The sequence below is a fragment of the Trachemys scripta genome, chromosome 1 (genome assembly GCF_013100865.1).
Source record: "Trachemys scripta elegans isolate TJP31775 chromosome 1, CAS_Tse_1.0, whole genome shotgun sequence".
Lineage (NCBI taxonomy): Eukaryota > Metazoa > Chordata > Testudines > Emydidae > Trachemys > Trachemys scripta.
In genome coordinates this window covers 99,937,376-99,956,952 of record NC_048298.1, presented here as the reverse complement: position 1 = coordinate 99,956,952, position 19,577 = coordinate 99,937,376, and the positions used below count along the sequence as shown (strand labels likewise).

The 19,577-nt window shown below is 44.9% G+C and overlaps 1 protein-coding gene across 4 annotated transcripts in view; it reads right to left on the bottom strand.

Annotated features, from left to right (window-relative positions):
• Nucleotides 1-19,577, bottom strand: part of HIPK2 (homeodomain interacting protein kinase 2) — a 182,483-nt gene that overhangs the window by 25,346 nt on the left and 137,560 nt on the right. For 3 of the 4 annotated variants that reach the window (XM_034778988.1, XM_034778980.1, XM_034779005.1), the window contains 5 exons: nucleotides 19,307-19,491; nucleotides 14,807-14,969; nucleotides 12,429-12,648; nucleotides 10,968-11,089; nucleotides 2,074-2,216 (listed from right to left, as the gene is read on the bottom strand). In XM_034778988.1, coding sequence (XP_034634879.1) covers nucleotides 2,074-2,216; nucleotides 10,968-11,089; nucleotides 12,429-12,648; nucleotides 14,807-14,969; nucleotides 19,307-19,491 — 833 coding nt within the window. The remainder of the gene's footprint in view (nucleotides 1-2,073; nucleotides 2,217-10,967; nucleotides 11,090-12,428; nucleotides 12,649-14,806; nucleotides 14,970-19,306; nucleotides 19,492-19,577) is intronic. The other variant, XM_034778996.1, reaches the window with a different exon arrangement.

The following is a 19,577-nucleotide window of genomic DNA, read 5'->3' as shown; positions in this document are numbered from 1 at the left end:
GAGTGATGCATGTTGCTGTTTCCCCTAGTGCTGAACTCACTGCCTCTGCAGTTCTCCTATCCCCCCTCTGCCCGAGGAACAAGAGACTCAGCTCAGTACCAAACCAAACTGTCTATGTGGCAGTATAAGTCCTGTCATCAGACTGTAACATTATGCCTGTGGATAAGTCTTAAAAAAACCCACACACACACATTCATACTTTGACTACTTGGGTAGCTTTTGCTATATAGCTTGTTGTTCTGCCCACAGTATCCACCTACACGCTCCAATCCCGCCTCTGTCCTTCAGGAAGACCTCCTCCAGCTCCTTCAGGTCTGACTCACAAAAGCAATTACCCACAACTCAGATGTCACATAGGCTATCAGGGAAGCCAGAAGAAGACTCCAAGTTCCAACAATAACCAACACTCCCTAAGGTCCCAGTAGAACAAGGTCTTTGGAGTAAGGTACCAACTCACAGTGAAGTAGCAATCTCCCACCAGTGCTGTTCTGTGGACCACCTGGGTATGACATATAACCCTGATCATCAGGCCCACTCTTCCAAATAAGGTTCAATGTAGAGATGATCTGCACAACCCCCAGGCAAAAGGAGAGGAGACAGCCTGCTGAAACAAAATCTTCCACCCACCAACTGTTCACCGAGAAACCCTCCGGGAAAGAAACTGATGTTTTGACGCAATAGTGATGTCTTTATTTTCGGGAATAAACCACAGCAATGGAGCAAGTGACAATCTGACCAGGTTCCTTTGGGGATGGACAATGACGCACAGATTTCAAACTCCTTAACTATGCTGTGCTTGTGACTGACTGTCTTGGAGACTACAAGAGCAGAGTTAGCGCCTCTTTGGTACCTGTTTTCATAGAGTACAAAGGGTGAAAATGACAAGGGGACTTGCCAATCTGACATCTCATATGAATTTGCTTCAGGAGCAAAGGATTTGGCCTTACAGGACTCCCTATTTATCCGCCACTTTAATCCTGTTACTTTCAAGGCCATGCATTGCAGCTCCCATCCTCACTACTGCCTCCTTTCAGTGCCTACTCACACTGACCCTTTGAAGAAGTAAGAGCAACTTGTCAGTGGAAAGACTATCAAAGGCAGACAGTCAAGACAGCATCATTGGAGACGTTCCAGGTAGGGATGTAAATATTGATTAAAGGCCCGCAGACCCGGCTGTGCCCGGCCGGGGCCCCTCCCCCAGTGGGCACGGCTGCCTAGGCTGGAGTCTCTCCGGCTGGTGCGGGGTTGCTGGGGTTAACAGTTGAGGGTAAACCTAATGCTTACCAGTTAACCTTTTACATTCCTCATTCCAGGAGAGATGAAATAAACCACTAATGGAATGATTTCGGGAAGGGTCTACTGTGATAAATGGGTTCAAAGTAATTGGCCTGAGAAGTGCCTTCCCAACCCTAATCCTTTGACAAGGGTCAGGATTTCACAAACAGCTGCAGCACAGACAGGACCCGGCCAGAATTCTATTCCCACTCTGCCTGAAAACGCCAAAGATCCACTATCCATGCCTGCACTGAGACTGCAAAGAGCCAAATCTCTCCTGCATAACTCTCCACAGATGTGTCTTCCCAGCCCCCACAGAATTATCCCATCTCTCAGGAAGTTTTCACCAGCGCAAAAAGTGCTGCAAACCGAATCTGGGATACAACACAGCACAAAACAATAGGGCTATTTGGCTTTTTAAACAAGCCAAGGCAGATGTGGCTGGTCGGGGAGAAGACGCTGGGATCAAGAATGGAGCGTGTATCTTTTTTCTTGTAAGATGTTATCCTGTCACAAGGACAGAGCTATATGGAGCAGCTTAAGAGAGACTAGACCTGAATTTGGTTTTATGATGGATGGTTCCCTTCATACTCAAAATATCAGAAAGCACCTTACAGACCAAGTCAGATGCTGGGAGTCCAGTGGCTATGTGGGCAAAGCCTACGCCCATTGTGCACTCAGTGTTAGCCCAGACACACAGCCTGGGATATTAGAAACTACTCAGACACAGAGGCTGTCAGACAGACATTGACATATAGTGGGTGTCTCACAGATATACACACAATACTCCAGGTTTACCTCCAGTCTGCCAGCGGCTGGGTCCCTGCCATGGTCTCTGGTATGACAGTTGCATGCTGGACTGAGGTGTGGGTGGCTACTCCAGTCAACTGCTGCCAGGCTGGAGGGAGCAGGATCTGCTGGGTCCCGCTAGGCCAGGCCTGCTGTTGAACAGAAGAGAAGATGGTGGTTAAAAAGAATCACCATTCATTGCTTTAGTGTCAGCCCATCCTGTGTGGGGGGAGGGAGGTTTTAATGCCTTCAGGAAACTACAGTAAAATAGTTTTCAGTACAGCGCTCACAAAGAAATAGAGAAATCCCTGCTAATGTATTCCAAAGCAGCAGCTGGGTCACAGTTAGGGATAGGAAAATGAGAACTGGCCCGAATCTCAATCCAAACTTCAACTAGGACCAGAATTTTGTATTTCTGTTTTTCAGGTCAGTTTGGCTCAGAGGCCCCATCACACTCACTCCCTCTCCCCCATCGAGCCTTCTGCCTTTGCAGAAATGCATCTTGGGGTCTCAGCAGGCCTGGCATATTTTCCTGGACTGGTTGCTGTCTTCAAATCTCATTAGTTCCAGGGCTTCCTAAAGGTTGGTCAATAAAACCTGGGTCACCTCTGAGCTAGGGACACCCTAGGCTACTAAACCTGAAACCAAACAGCTGGCTAAAGGCCAACAGAGAGTGTGCCAAATCCGAAATATTTTCTTCCTTGCCACCCCAAACAGAACTGAACAGAATATAGAGACTCAAGAGGATCAGGAAAGGGAAAGGATGGGCTAGGAGGACTGGTGGGAGAAGCAAGAGGGATTTAAGGGTTAAAGAGGGAGTTGTGTATTGGGAGTCTTGCAATAGAGAAGGAGAGAGAAAGAAAAGGGATAGTTGGAGGGAAGGAACTGAGAGTCGGGAGTGGGAGGATGGGATCAGAGAAGAATGAAGGAAGGATCTAGTTGAACTGGAGAGAGGGAATGTGAAGAATGTGATGTGGAACAGGTCAGGTAGAAAAATGGATACTTCATGAGATTCAGATAGGCGTATCCACACAAAATTTACTTCTCTAGTTCCAATTAGTTCACATGGAAAAATGTGAGATTTAAAAACTAAATTCAAACATATATTACCAGAGACAAAAAAGAGTCAGTTCCCTATCCCCAATCCTAACACATGTATGATGACTAAGGGCCAGATTGTGCTCTCCTTACTGACATGGGTAGTACTTTATTCTCCAAACTATCTCATTGACGTCAATTGCACTTTCCATGGAGGAACGTGCTATTCAGCCCGAGTAAAAGTATCAAAATCTGACCCTGAATTCACTTCAGCTAAAGGAGCTTTAGTATGTGCAAGTCACTCAGGTGTAAAGCAGCTGGTTACTTTACACAAATACACAAACAACAACAATTTCTGGTGCATGAAAGGTGTGAGTATCACGTTTTCACACTGATTGCAAAACAGTGGATTCTAAGCACTAATGCCCATTTTCACTGACTTGCTCAGACAGTAAACGAGCGTTGGGGGATTTGAGAATGAGAAATATGCTAGGAGCCTGTCTGTGCTGGAATACAAAGCACAAGAGTCGCCGCCTTGCTGGAAAATTGCTCGGGAGCACAGTTCTGCCAGCCAGCAGGCTGTGGTGCTCCAATCTGGACAGACCGTGTCAGCCTGGAGCTGGGGTGGGGGGCAATTTCCAGTTCCAGCAGACATACCCACGCTAGCTCTAATCAAGCTAGTGCACTAAAACTAGAAAGGCAGCCATGGTGGCCTGAGTACTGGGACAGGCTAGCTGCTCCAAGTATGATCGCGTCTGGAAGCCTAGGCACATAATCTGGGTGGCGAGCCCCTCCCACTGCCAGGGCCACACTGCTAGCTCGATTAGAGCTAGTGCAGGTTTGTCTGCTTGACCTGGAAATTACAGCTCCAGCGTGGATACACCTAGTTATTTCTTTCCCAGAAAAGTGCTAGCCAGAAGTGTGCATAAACTACGCCCACCAGCAGAGTTCAAGCAAGTTTCTTTAAAGTGGTTGGACTACGCTTTGTAATTGTGTTGAGTTACAAAACACACACAAACATGTTGCAACTGTAATTGTGTTTGAAAATGGCTTCAAACATAGTCGCAAGCTCTAGAGTTGACAGGGCCAAATAGTTTATCTTTGGCAAAAGACCATTTCACGTCAGCTCTTGATTAATCCATGGAAAGGGATAACAGGAAGAGATGTTGTTAGTAATAGCAACTTACATTGACGTAGCACCTTTCAAACAATACACAAGGATTAGCTCATTCACCAGTGGGGTGAAACACAGAAACGGTTTAACAGCACATAGCAACATTTCCCAACAATTCAGGATAGGAAGCGAAGGAGAATACTGTATCCACGTGAAACTGCAAAGAGAATCCGAGGGAGCCAAAATGCAAGTTGCTCAGGGGTGTATTCAGCCATCCCTATTCATGCATATTTGTATTTTACTCCACAAGCAGTTCCACTGAAACCAGTGGGAATATTTACCAGTGGGGTAAAGTATTATTCAGTGCGAGTTACTAAGTTAATATTTGCCCAGAGCAAATGCATTAACAAACCTTTTCTTTAAAAAGTTCTCTAAAATCTTTAAGGCCTGGAAGTGGTCAAGATCTTGGTTTTAACTCATCTGAAAGGTGACACCTCCAGAATCAGTGTCCCTCCAACATTAGTTCAACAGTAACTCAGAGGGGAAAGTACCATCTAATAGATCACCAACATCAATTTTCTTCAGCACCTGGGACTCCCATCCACACTGAGTATGTCTACACTGCAATTAAACACTGCAGCTGGCCTGTATCAGCTGACTTGGGCTTGCGGGGCTCAGGCTGCGGGGCTGTAAAGTTGCAGTGTAGACGTTCAGGCTCGTGCTGGAGTCTGGGCTCTGGGCCCCTCCCTCCTCGTGGGCTCCTGGAGCTCGGGCTGGGGCCTGAGCCCAAATATCTACATAGCAATTTTACAGTCCCCAAGTTAGCTGGCACAGAGCAGCTGCAGGTGTTTAACTGCAGTGTAGACGTATCCAGAGTGGCCCAGTCCAACCCTGCTTAGCTTGTGAGATCTCAATGAGATCACCGCACACAATAGATTTTTTGTGTAATTGCCTCCCTGTTGCAAATTTATTTCTAATTTCAATTTTTATTGATAATCACTGAATTCCTATGGTTGATGAACAGAGGTGACAGTGGTATCTGCTTGGTATTCATGAAGGGCTGCTTTCTATAAGCAGAGGAAATTGGCCATTATCACCAGTGCTAGTCATTAACATACAAAAGTGGATTTATAGCGCAAAAAAGGAATATCATTTATTTGTTAAAACCTAATAGTTTCTGCTTGTGCCCCCTTTACTGTTCATCCTTCCTTCCTAAAGCTGCACACATGAGTCACAAACACTTTTACGGAGAACAGCCTTAGCCAATGGTGCACAGTATGCCAGAGCCTTGGAGCCTTGTCAGTCCTATTCTTTAATCACCTACCCCTACATGAATGAGGCTTTCAGTCCATTATGAGCCTGCCCTGTCCAAACAACCCTATATTTTCAAATCAAGACCTAATGAGCACCACGTGAGAACAAATGGCAGATGAAGTGATAGGGGCAAGGGTTTAAGAACACACAAAATCACTTCTTACCTCCTTGAATAACCTTTACAAAACATTACGTGAATTTAGCATTGGACTGACCTCCCTGGGGAGTGAACTCCTCCGGTTAGCCACACAACAGGTACTGTATAGCACAGGCAGTCCCACTGCAAGCTTCCCCCACCTTGACCCTCCAACGTTCCTCCAGCCGGACCTGGAGCCATCACCCCTAGGGATGTCTTTGGAACCTTCCTTACTCAACTTCTTTGTTGAGGCCTCTAAAGGCTGGCAGCTGATGTCTATTGGGATGGTGGTTTCTGCAACATGAACATTTGACTGCTGGGAACTGGACTGAGACCATTATCCCATTTCACATAGATCATTCAACAGCTCCCAGTAGGAACAAACTTTCAGCGATTACTTACTTGGGCTGAATTCAAAACAGGGACAGGGATAAAAATGTTCTCCTGCTCATTATCAATTAGCTAAGCCACCCAGTACCCCAGGAGACAATTTCCATAGCGGGAGGCTGGAGGTCTTCCATGTGGGGCATTTACTGGGCAGCTGATTGTGCTGTTTTCTTCTTCTGTGCTGCCTCCTTCTGTCTCAGTTTCTGATCAGTACTTCAGAGGAGAATCTAAAGGTGAGCTGCAAGTGAACCAATCCCTGCCATTTTTCCTAGCTCAGATTCCTCCTCTTAATCAGACATGTTTTTGACAGGGATTTTTAAAGGAGCCTTAGGGTAGTTAGATGCCCAAATCCCACAGAAATTCTCTTCCATTCTATACTATTAGACTATCCTATTCTAATTCTCTGTTGGGCTCCTTTGAAAACCCAGCCTTAGTGGCGAAAGCTGTGTAGGAGCTAGTATTTAAAGCATAATGGGTTAAATTCTGCCCTCAAATATGTATGCAGATCTCCCACCAATTTCAATGGGGGAGTTGCACGGGTGCATCTGAAGGCAGAATCAGGCCGAGTGGCTTGTGCGCTTGCCCCTAGCACAGCGGTTGGCAATCTTTCAAAAGTGGTGTGCCGAGTCTTCATTTATTCACTCTGATTTAAGGTTTCGCGTGCCAGTAATACCTTTTAACGTTTTTAGAAGGTCTCTTTCTATAAGTCTATAATATATAACTAAACTATTGTTGTATGTAACGTAAAGAAGGTTTTTAAAATGTTTAAGAAGCTTCATTTAAAATTAAATTAAAATGCAGAGCCCCCCGGACCGGTGGCCAGGACCCAGGCAGTGTGAGTGCCACTGAAAATCAGCTTGCGTGCTGCCTTCAGCACGCGTGCCATAGGTTGCTTACCCCTGGCCTAGCCACTGCCCGGCACAGCATCCCACGTCACTGCTTTGGGAATGGCTGCAGTGTGACAGACACTGCTTAACACCAAAATCCATTCCACGTGCATAGCAGACGGGAGTATTTCAGTCTAGCAAACAAGTCTGTGAATTACATTTGTCCTCTCCATACCCTCCTTGGTATTTTCTAAACTGGTACCCTTTAGTGCCAGAGCTAGATGCTCTCCCTGCAAGCTCAGCAATCACAGCCCTGTGTACGCATCAGTCCAGGCACACCATTACAGATATTTCCCAGGGTCATCTTGCTCTGATGACTCAATTTAGGAATCACATAATCTTTTACAACCTGGTCATAGTCAGATGCCACCAACGTGACAGCAGGGCAGCTTAATCTCTCGAGTGCTGGCATATACAGCGTGCGTGCTCAGAGTCTGAGCCATGGAATTCAAGGGCATCAGCTACATCCCTCTCTAGGGTCATATCGGTGCCACTGTGCTGGGTCCACATTGTGTAGCCACACAGCAGTGAGGGGGGCTACACTATAAATAGAGTCTCTGCTTGAAGGTATTTCACCCTGTTCCTTCCTAAGCCAGATTCAGAGATTGATTAACACAAAAACACTAAACCTCTCCCCATCCTGTAGCCCCTCCAGCCCCCATCTCCCTCCCCCCCCAACCACAATAAAAACACGCTTTCCAGCCCAGCTCCAAAGGTTGATTGTCTTGGAATTTTCTGCCTTGCTGAGTCAGATGAAAGGGCTGCTATGGTGGGCTGCAGAACCAGGGCTGGAAAGGGTACTCAGTCACAGGGCCCCGGAGAGCTGTTCACAACACTGTGCTATGACAAAGGACTAGCCCTGGCAGGCAGGTGGATGAGGGGGTGGGGATATTTTTGTTTTTACAGCTTTGGTTTAAAAAAGGTAACTGGACCGTTGCTGCTCCCCTGCAAGAGATTACCGGAGTTTACATGCTAAAGCCACTTCCTCCCTGTTTGGGGAGGTAGCCTGGATTTGTTCAGATCTCCGCCTCTTTTAGTGCATGAATCTAGATTCAGTGTCAGGGCCCAGGCACAAACTCTCTACTTATCAGGTAAGGACCATGGAATCATTTCATCATCAGGAAAAGATTGCTTGGGCTGGTCCATTGGGACAGTGCTGCCATGTCCACTGCTTCGAGTAAGATTGCCCGGGTGTAACAGAGCACACTTTGGCCCCTGGTGTCTTGATCCTAGGTCCAGATGGGGAAAGTGGGAGTGAGCCCTATCAGCTGCATCAGAACAGGTTTCAGAGTAGCAGCCGTGTTAGTCTGTATCCGCAAAAAGAACAGGAGTACTTGTGGCACCTTAGAGACTAACAAATTTATTAGAGCATAAGCTTTCGTGGACTACAGCCCACTTCTTCGGATGCATATAGAGTGGAATAAATATTGAGGATATATATATATATATATATATATATATATATATATATTGAGGAGCTGCATCAGAGAGTACCAGGAATGGAGGTGGCCTATTTACTTGGAAGGGGCTGGTGGCAGTCAAGCAGGGTTTCCTGCTTAGGAGTGCTGTTGGGAAGGAGAGAAAGTGAGAAAATGCAGGAATGCACAACGCTCCTGAGGGAAAAGAGAAGGAAGGGACAAGCACTGGATCAGGCTTTTCAATGCATGACAACATCAGTTTCAGGCTGGACAAAAACACATGGTGCCCTTCCCCTTTAAGATGTGAGGTTGCCGAACTATTAAAGACTGGAATCAGAGCCTCCTTTCACCTGTCTCCCTGCTGCAGGTGATACTTGCTCATGTGGGTGAAAATGGACCCGGTAAGGTCGGGTGTAAGGGTTATTTTCACCACCCACTTTGCAGTCAGTGGTTTGCTCTAATTTTTCATTTCTGCGAGAACCAGCTTACAGAGACGATATACAAAATACACCCCTATCCATCACCACCGTGACGGCAGAGCTTATCCAAGGGCCTCAGGGTGAGGGACTTGCAGTCATTTGCAGGGCCCTGTTTCCTGGATTTGAAAGTATATAGAAATAAGTGGTGAAGGGTCCAATTTGGCTCTCAGACACTACCAGTGCCGGGGTATATTGAAGAGGGGATGAGCACCAATGGCTGCTCCCAGACATATGCATTGTCCACACTCACAGCAGTATGTAGAATATAGGCAATACATGTGTAGCTACATGCTGCAGTGAAAGCAGGCTGCATTCTCACTTGTCACAGCAGCGTGTAGCTCCCTGCAGCTGTGAAAGGCTCTGGCAGGGGGGAGGCAGCAAGAAAAAGATCTGGCAGTTCCCCACTACCACAAAAGGTTCTGGCAGGGAGAGGCATTTGTGCAACCATAATTGCATGTGCTACACGCTGCAGTGAAGGCAGGCTGCGTTCACACTTGTCACTATGGTGTGTAGCTCCCTGCAGCTATGAAAGGCTCTAGCAGGTGGGAGGCAGTGGGGAAAGGGTCTGGAAGTTCCCTGCTGCTGGAGCCTGTCACTGCGTCAAGGAAAGGTTCTTGCAGGCGGCAGGCATTTGTGCAAATGCAATTGCATGCACCTAATTTCAGTTTGCACATCTTCCTGCTCAGAACTTTGAAAATCTGTCCTTTTCGTTTCCACTGCTCTGCTTCTTAGATACCTGCTTTGTACTGAATGGGATACAAGGCCCAACCTTGCCGTGCTGAAGGTTATGACAGTCATCAGCAAAGATGGATTCCATTTTGCGGCAGACTTACGCCAAGAGGCAGCTCTGTAACAAAGACTCTTTTATTGGGAATGGGCGGGGCACATAGCTAGTGAAAAACACACAGGGTTTAGGTTGTGTTTCGTTCTGTCTTCACCAGATAAGCTCAGTTGGCAGCTAACAAAGGAAAGTAATCACAACAACACTCAATGGCACATGTAACTCAGGGAATCCAATGCTTGGGCATGATTTTAAAGTCTGTTGAGATCTGAATGCAAATGAACATTCTGGCATTAATGAGTGCACAGTAGGCATGTATTTTACCTCTGGACCACCTTTTCCAGGAGGTATTGTGAAGCTCTCTGTGCCTTAGAGGGGAGGGATAGCTCAGTGGTTTGAGCATTGGCCTGCTAAACCCAGGGTTGTGAGTTCAATCCTTGAGGGGGCCACTTAGGGATCTGGGGCAAAATTAGTACTTGGTCCTGCTAGTGAAGGCATGGGGCTGGACTTGATGACCTTTCAAGGTCCCTTCCAGTTCTAGAAGATAGGATATCTCAATTTATTTATTTATTACGTTAAGTATATTTGTTCTCCATCAAAGACATTCCTGATACCAATGGAACCAATAAGAGTCAGACCATTTAAAAAAGCAAAGTTGGCCAGATTCACGGAAGCTGGCACAAGGAGGTACAAGTTGCATCTCCCACTAGGATCCCCTCAAGAACTGTGCCAATAGAGGCTGCTGCAGAGATTCACTGATTCAGCTGCCCTGGCCCTCCCTTCTGCCTATTTACCCTTTTCCACTACTCAAGAACAAGGCAACATTCAATAAAACTGAAAGGAAACAAATGTAAAACTAAAATAAGCAAAACATTTTTTAAACAATACACAATTTACCAGGGGAACTCATTGCCACAAGATGCCATAGGGCCAAGAGCTTAGTAGGATTCAGAAAAGTATTAATGATTAATTCTCACCATCGGCCTCACAACTCCCATTGTCATCTCCCATTGATTTCAACTGGAGTTGCATCAGGCCTTGTGAAGAGGAGGATTGAGAAAGAGAGTGGCACTATTAACTGTTATATTGTTAGAGACTTTCAGAAATTAAAATTGGCCTGCAAGATGAAAGGGAGATTGAGGAAAGACAGATGCTCCATGGAAAGTTGGAGATGCTCACTTGGGTGTCCCACTCTAAAACAAAGCCACAGAGGGACTGGGGAAAAAAACCTTCACGCTTTCCCCCACTCCACGTAGTTAAACTAAATGAAAAAGACTTGCTCTGCATAGGACTATTCAAGTGCCACCTATACTTGCCCAATCCACATTTACCCAGACTAAGGAAATTACCTGTGCGAGGAGACCTGGCTGGATCTGAAGAGGCTGGGCCCCGGGAGCCTGAGTGACAATCGGAACAGCATTCTCCATCCGTACAGAATACCCAGCATGCTTTGAAGGGGAAGCTTGTAACCCTGTTCCATGAACAGAGAGGGACAGAGTTAATCATCATCAGCACTGCCCAGAAGAGGGGCCTGATTTTCAGAGGTGTTCTACTGCCACAACTCTAACTGAAGTCAATGGGAACTGCAGGTGCTCAGCACCTCTGAAAAATCAGGCCCTCGATTCCCACTTATTACATCCAGCCAAATTTATTACATCCCGGCCCAAGGAGATCTATCAGCTTTTGGCAGACATGATACATCCGAGGCTGAAGACAAGACATTTCCAAGGACACCAGGAGAGTACCCCTCTTTAAACCTTGTGAACGCTTTTAGAATGTCTTAAACTTAGCAGAGACATCATAACGTAACCTACACCTGGAGGCAATTCTACAAGAAGGCAGAAGTGGTTTGTTTTCGAATTAAGTCTGTTATTCTCCAGTCTGGCTAGAGACAACCACCATAGATGGCTAGGAAAATACACTCCAGGGTGAGAGTGCTGCCAGCTGATGAAAGTGGGAGATTGGCAATCAAGAATACAGGGTTCTACACGCCACTCTGCATGGACTCACTTTTGTAACTCTAGACTTGACTAGGATTTAAAGGCATATCACCAGAACACATTGGTCAACACATTCCACAGCTATACTGTCAGTAATGCCCTGTCTCCTTTGGGGGACTCTAGGCTTCAACTGGTGTCAAAGTTACACTGCAAGATCCTTGTATAAAAGGGGTTAGAGTATTGCCAAGTATTATTGTTGATAGATCCTGCCCTACCAGGACCAAATCTCAGGTCTTGTCTAGCCTGGGGATTGCCTCTGATATAGCTATTAGTGTAACTATGCAGGAGCAGCCCCTATCATAGACAGGCAAAGCTGCTATGTGCCCCAGTGCAGCTTACCCCTGGTTTTAAGCAGGAGTATTGTCCACTGGGGCAAACAGCAGCTGTGCCTGTCCATACTAGTTGCAGTGGTGCAGCTGTATTGATGACTGGCCACTGATGGCCATAATTGGGGCAAATTTCCAGGCTAGACATCTTACTCTCCACCTCATTAACCTGCTGATTCACCCTGTGGAAACTGGATCACTGAACAACCTGGAGACTGGTCAGTAAAATATTCCGTTCTTGTTGTGTTTGCCAAAACATGGTGGAGGTTCTTCAAATACGCGGATCAGGGCAATGAACAATGAGCATCACAATCGCACCTCCCTCCCTCCCGCCCCCCGAGTCATCAGCCACAACCCAACTGCTCCAGAGGTTCTCACTTCCTGATTTTCTTCCTTCAGAAAGATTTACTGGAGGAAGTTTTCAAATGAGAACCCAATCAAACAGCAGAAGGCCTGGCTGTGAGGGGGAAGGCCTGTTTCTTACCTTGGAAACCTGGAGGGCATACAATGAGGGCTTGCTGGAAGGGGTCAGGCCGGGCACAGATCTGCGCCGTTCCCGTCTGCAGGGGCATGCTCCGCTGGGCCACTGCGGCCATGGATGCTGCTGAAGGCTGGTAGAGTGCAGATTGGTAGTTTAGTATGGAGACTTCAGGGTTGGCTAAGGAAATAGTGGCACTGGTGGAGGTGGGAGCCAGGTTGGTGGCCTAAAGGAATGATGGGAATTAAACAAACAAACAAAAAATGAGGGAGATGGTATGTTGGAAGAAGCAAATCTAAAAATAAATGAATCTAAATAAAACCAGCAAACAAAAAATAAAGGAGGAGCAAAATAGGAAACTGAGGAGCGCAGAGGTAAGGGTGGGTGGGCAAAAGGAGCACACTGAGCATGATCAGTGAGGCCTTCTATCAACTGGGGCTGCTTCCAACCACCCCACATCCCAGTTTGTTGTCCAAGGAGTCTCCAGAATGGAGCACATCTCCTGAGGATGGGTTTGATTTGGGAGAATAGGGAGGAGACAGGAAGAGAAAGGGGCTCAAAAGGAACTGGTCACATGAAGTCAAGCTGCTCTGTAAATATTTCTCGCACTTCCTGTGGGAAACTTGGCAAGATCAGTTCTGCCCCCAACACAAACCCTTTAGGAGAATTTGGAAATTCCCACTCATCCACCCATCACAACTACACATTTCTTTTGCTGAGAGAACCCAAGGCAGCTCTTCCCTTCCACCCCTTAAAAAACAACAACAACAACAACAAAAACAACAGGTGTAGATGATGGAAACACAAGAGATAATTGGAAACCTAACCTAGAGATGGGAGATGAAACAGGAGAAATGGCCCATAGGTCTGTTTTTCGACTTACAGTAAGAACGTTGGAACTTCCTGATACTGGCAGAGCCTCACCCAAATCTTTGCTACTGCTTGACACACAGAGACAGATTCTTCCACCCGTATTCAAGCTAAGCAGTGCTAACAGTCTCATTGGAAGGAACTTTTGGTGGAGGAAGGAACTACTCAGTGTGAGTAAAGGTGACAGAGTCTGGCTCTTCCAGTAGTGGTGATGGTGTTTGGTTATAGTAAATGCTGCCAATTGGTGCTTGGGAGAGGTTAAGCAGCAGGAATTTGGGGAGTTTGTCAGCAGTCTTACTCTCCAGTCTGAGTTCCAAAAGCAAGCAAGCAAGGATACCTGTATTTTTAAACTGACAACCCACCACATTTAACCATGACACACTAATGACCTATCACTGCGTACAATTGTGGTGCCCACTGCTTTATGAATAATGTAAAGAGGTCTTTTCTCACCATACGTGACAAAAAACTGAGCCAGCATGAAATCTAGATTTCTAAGATACATTGGATCACTTTGCAAACCTGGATAGACTCCTTCGGAGCTTCTATTCCTGTGGCACCAGTCCCTCATGCCACAGTTATATTCATCACCCTTAAATCTTCTTGTTATAACATCAAAACAAGGAGGCTCCTGCACCAAAGAGCTCTACAAAACCCTAAGGATGACAGCCTCACCGTGCTTCAGTCTTTTACTGTCCTATCCATGAATACCTCCCCTTCCCTTTAGTTACTATAACACAATTCCAAGGGAAACAATTTAAGCTACTGTTTGTTTAAAATACGCCAACACTGTACATATCAAGATCATGTGATGGTCCCACTCTCATGCACACGCACCCTCTTTTAAAATCTTTGAAAACCCTCCTATGATGATACAGGAGATCAAAGTGTAGGCAGTAGACCTGAATCTACTAACTTCGACTGCAAGCCCTTCGGGGTCAGGACTGTATCTTATTGTGTGTACATACAGTGCCTAGCACAATGGGGTCCCCATCTCAATGAGGGCCTGCAGGCACTACTGTAAAGACAAATAATAAACAAGGAGAAATACCACCACCAAATGCTAAGACAAGAAGTCAGAGCACTTCATTTTGCTGCTACTGCAGCAGAGTATTGTGTCTGTGATATGAGGATTTAGTTTTACCTCAGCAGTAATATTAATAAATCACTCGTGTCGGCCTGATTATTGCTGAGCGCAATCCTACTTGTTGCATAAAGGGATACTGCCAGATTTTTTTTTTTCATACCAGCTTTCCAGGGAGACGGGGCGAATCATCTCCAACAAGATAGACTAAGAAGCCAATATTTCACAGTCACACAAGTGCCATGGAATTAATTCTCCTGTATCAAATACCACGCAACTAGACAGGACTCAAGGAGGAGGGTGGCATGTTCTAGTCACAAGACAGAAAGGAACCATCTTACTGGGTGTGTGCTGAGAGGAGCGCTAGGTCTGCTCTCCATTTTCTAGGGCTCTCTAGCTTTCAGGCCCCAGCTGCTGCCAATTCCCATACCTGGTTGTGGACACTGTTCAGCTGGTTGTTAAAGGTCATGGTCAGGTTGGTCGATGTGCTCGGGGCCACATGGGTGATGAATGGTGTCTTGCTCTGGTTTACCGTGTCATACATATTCACCCGCCGCTTGCAAATCTCCATGTTCTGGAAACAGGACTTGACACTGTTTAGAAAAAGGGATGAGAGGGTGAGAAAGAGAGGAAGAAAACCCCAATGAGCATAGTTAACAGTCAGCTATAGACGCCTAGCTTCAGGTCAGCATTTCTTTGATGGCCGAGATAAGTGATCAGGCCACACTTGGCACTTGCTAGATTAATCAGTGTTTGAATGTCCCCTTTTCCCCACAGCCCAGGTTCGCACTGTTTGTAATGAAAGGGAACTAGCTGGCAGTCAATAGAAGACTGCTTTGGCTTAGGATTCTTGAGTGCCCCATCCAGCCTCAGTCCTGCAGCATAAGTCATAGTCAGCAGCCAAAGCTGTCAGCAGACAGACAGGAGGGGAAGAAAAATCAAACCAATAGTGGGTCTTCTTTTGTAACATGACAGAGAATGGGAAGGTGGGGAGAAGGGCCGGCTAGTCTTGGCTCATCTGGGATTCTTTTTAAGGCAGTTTTCAAAGTCTTTCCTTCTTAGGAGGAAGATTTTGCTGTGTGTGGTCAATGAGATATCTGAAATCTTGCTCAACACTTTAAAAAAAGTTGGTCATTTGAGCTCAATCCTGCAAGATGCTCAACACATTGGCCCCACTCCAGCATGGCACTTAAGCATGTGCTTAACTTTAAGCATATGAGTAGTCCCTTTGAAATTATATGGCTCAAGGGCTTTGCTGAATCAGGGCTAGAATGCTCAACATCTTGCATGATCAGGCCTTGAGGTTGTCCCAGCCTGAGAGCCAACAGTGGGGGAATGTTTAAATGCCCTCCCCCACAATCCCTCCACACTACCAAAAAAACCCTTACTTATTAAATACACACACATATATATTATATGGCAGTGGAAGTATTGAAAAATATTTTTCATCCTCAGTCTGCAGCAATATACTGACAGTGCAATATAGTAAACACTGCTGCCCTACTACAGCACAGTCCTTGTGAGGTAGATAAGTACTATTATTATTTCACTGTTACAGCTGGGAAAGTGAGGCATAGCGAGGTTAAAGGGACACTATCAATTTAAGTATGGGCAAAATCTACTGCCTGATCACGACCTTTACCAACCAGCTGAACACTGTCCACAATCGGGTACTTTTCAATATTGTTTTAAAATCCAATTCAAATGGTTATTTTTCATCCAATATTTCTCCCAGAGTTTGATACCCAAACCTGAAACTAAGAACCTGACAGTGAGACTGACTATAAAGAAAACAAAAATGAAATTGATTTCCTTGATTTTCATTGGCTAAACTGAGAGAAATTTTTTAAAATAAATAATGTGCCTCAGGTTTGAATTTGTAAAATTATTTCACTTTTAATAATCTCAGCTGTTATCAGTAACATAGGTAAAGATGAGTGTTTATTTATGATACTTTATTTTTAAGGTGGTAGTGTCCATTTAAAGAAACGTGCCCCTGACCACAGAATGGTCAGGAACAGAATCCAGATCCCTTGACCACCCAGTCCCGTCCCTTAATGAAGAGACTATGCTTCCTCTCAAAAGCTCAATCGCTATTTGGTTATGATTATATCTGTTCAATAATTACTCAATGTTGAATTAGATGTAAGAGAATATGTATCTAATTTCATTATGTACATACTTTTTAAATCTATGAAAGACAAGTAATCTGTAAAACATTTAGAAATCTGTATAAAAGTAAAAAATCGATGAGACAAATGTAGAATGCTATCGCATGGATTTTTTTTTTTTTTTGGGTAGGTTTTAGCAATTAACAACTATTTTTCAAAAAACTTTATCGTAAAACACTGAAAACAGCATACTTATATTTCATCCGATACTACCATTGCACATGTTACAAAAGAGTACAGACGCTCCCTGGGTTACGCAAGACCCGATTTACACAAATTCGCACTTATGGAAAAAGTTCCATAAGCCAGAAATAGGATTTTCGAGTTGCGGAAATATTTGCATAATATACTGGTATACATTTCTGACTTATGCAAAATTCGAGTTACGCAAGGCTTTCCGGAATGGAACGATTGCGTAAGTCAGGGGGCGTCTGTACTACAAAATATAACCTGTTCCCTGTAAGTTAGTGAAATAATATACTGTATATGCAAAAACATGCATGGAAAGGTGACCAAACAGGTCAGAAAGACTGGCATTTCCCACAATTTAATATCCATGCAATCAGAAATGCAAAACTGGACACTGGACTCGCTTTGCTGCTGCTTTGGGACTAACAAGTACAAAGCCTCAAGGGTTCTTGGGACTTGTAGTCTTTCTCTAAAGCATGTCACAGTAAAAACTGCTTTCAGCAACTATGTCTTCTCTACATTTGCATCTGTTTTCTGATTTACTTTCAAGAGAGATTACAGTCCCCAGCATTCCTGGAGGCTTTGAAGTTCCTATTTTCAGGACAATCACAGGCCTGACTTCAAATCAGCCAACCCACATTTTGTTTAGAGCTTGTTGCAGTTCTGACCAATCAGCATTTCCAACGGAGGAAGAATGAGGTTACACACTGAGCAGGCGGGATGTTTAGCATCTAGAGACCCGATCCTGAAGGTCTAACTCATACAAAAATTTCCACTGAGTTATTCCTGAATAAGAACTGTTAGGAGTTTTGCCCAAGGAGGGCAAGGGTAAGAACTTCAGAAATGAGGCCCTGATCCATGGAACAATTCCGAATGGCAATGGACTGGGCCCTGAGTCTCTAAAATTTTAAGCAGTTACTGCTCATGTAGGAAGGATTGTTGCAAATGAGAGCATGTGATTGCAAATATAAAAGTAGTTTTTTGTATATTATTTCAATATTTTCATAAAACACTGACTTATTTATGAACAACTTTGAATGAAAGTAGAATTTATTTTCTCTCTGTTTTTAGCAATTATCTTGTGTTCATACTGCATTCATCACCTCAGTATCTATTTATCTATCTATGGCAGTTATATGGCCCACAGGGTCTGAGCACCTCACAATTTGTAATGTATTCGTCCTCACACCAGCCCTATGAGTTATGGCAGTGCTATTATTCCCGATTCACAGACAAGGAGCTGGGGCTCAAACAGTTTAAGGCAGGGGTGGGCAACCTATGGCACGTGTGCTGAAGGATTTTCAGTGGCACTCACGCTGCCTGGATCCTGGCCACCAGTCCAGGGGGCTCTGCATTTTAATTTAATTTTAAATGAAGCTTCTTAAATGTTTTTAAAACCTTATTTACTTTACATACAACAATAGTTTAGTTATATATTATAGACTTATAGAAAGAGACCTAAAAATGTTAAAATGTATTACCAGCACGCGAAACCTTAAATTAGAGTGAATAAATGAAGACACGGCACACTGCTTCTGAAAGGTTGCTGATCCCTGGTCTAAGGGCTAGATTATTAAAGGTTTGTAGGTACGTGCTGATGCAGATATGCACCTACTGGGGTTTTCAAAACCAGGTGCCTAACTCACTTTGAAATCAATGAGTTAGGCAGCTAGACGCTTTTAAAAATCCCACTTCACACCTATCTTCATCTACATATCTTTAAAAATTTGGCCCTAAGTGACTTGCCCAGGGTCACACAGGAAGTCAGTAGTGGTGCAGGGAACTGCATCCAGGTCTCCAAAATCCCAGGCTAGTGTATAGTGCTGTTCAGGCCTTATTATGAATGAGAATCAGGCCCTAATGAACCATGCCTTATAACATCTCTGTCGGGCAAGGGAGTATTTCTCCATTCTACAGATGTAGAAACTGAGGTTCAAGTGACTTGTTCAAGGTCACGTAGCAAGTCTGAGAGGGAGCTGGGCATGGAACTGAGATTTCTTGTTTCCAGTTTCTTGCTCTAAATCAGGAATCCTCAACAAGGGGGCTGCAAACGAGTGTTGGGGTTATGACAACTCTGTCCTCTTTCCAGACTGTTAAACACAGAATGGTCCTGACCAGACTCCAGCTAGATGGGCAAGGGTTTCTGGGAGGAGGGGATGGATTCCACTGTGGATAATGTTGAGAACCACAGCACCAACCCCTGAGCTATGCTTCCTCTGCCACATGCATAAGTCGAATTGATACTATATCATATGCATATATTTTTTCTGTATTTTAATATGAATGTGTGTAATTATTGAATGTTTACACAATGAACGTAATATATTCTGCAGTCTTTTGAATGCCTTGCATCAGCAACACATTTCTTATTCAGATCAGGTTTGGGTTTTTTTTAAACAAAAATTAAAATCTTTGGGCCTAAACTCCTTAATGGTGTCCCTTTAAAATACTGTTGCTAGGCCCTTTTATCAACCCAAATGTCCACCCTACAGCCCAGTCTCCCCTCCCACCCTCTTCATCTGCTTTTTCTCTCTGAAAACCCAGCCCAAGGCAGAGAGAAGGAAGCGTACTGTGTGCTATGGGGGAAATCAAGCAAGTGCGTCATGGTGACAAAGGGGTGGTTCAGAGTTTCAATCGGAGTTATCCTCTTATCCGCATCTATAGTCAACATCTTCTTTAACAGATCTATAAACTCCCGCCGGTCTGCCTTCTCCACCAACATATCGCTTCCTTCTAAATCCGTTGTCATATTCACCTGGAAAAGAAGGGACAACAGTTAGAAGGGAGACTCAGATAGTAAGGTCTCTAGCAGATCACTTTCTCTCTCCTGACTCCATCAGG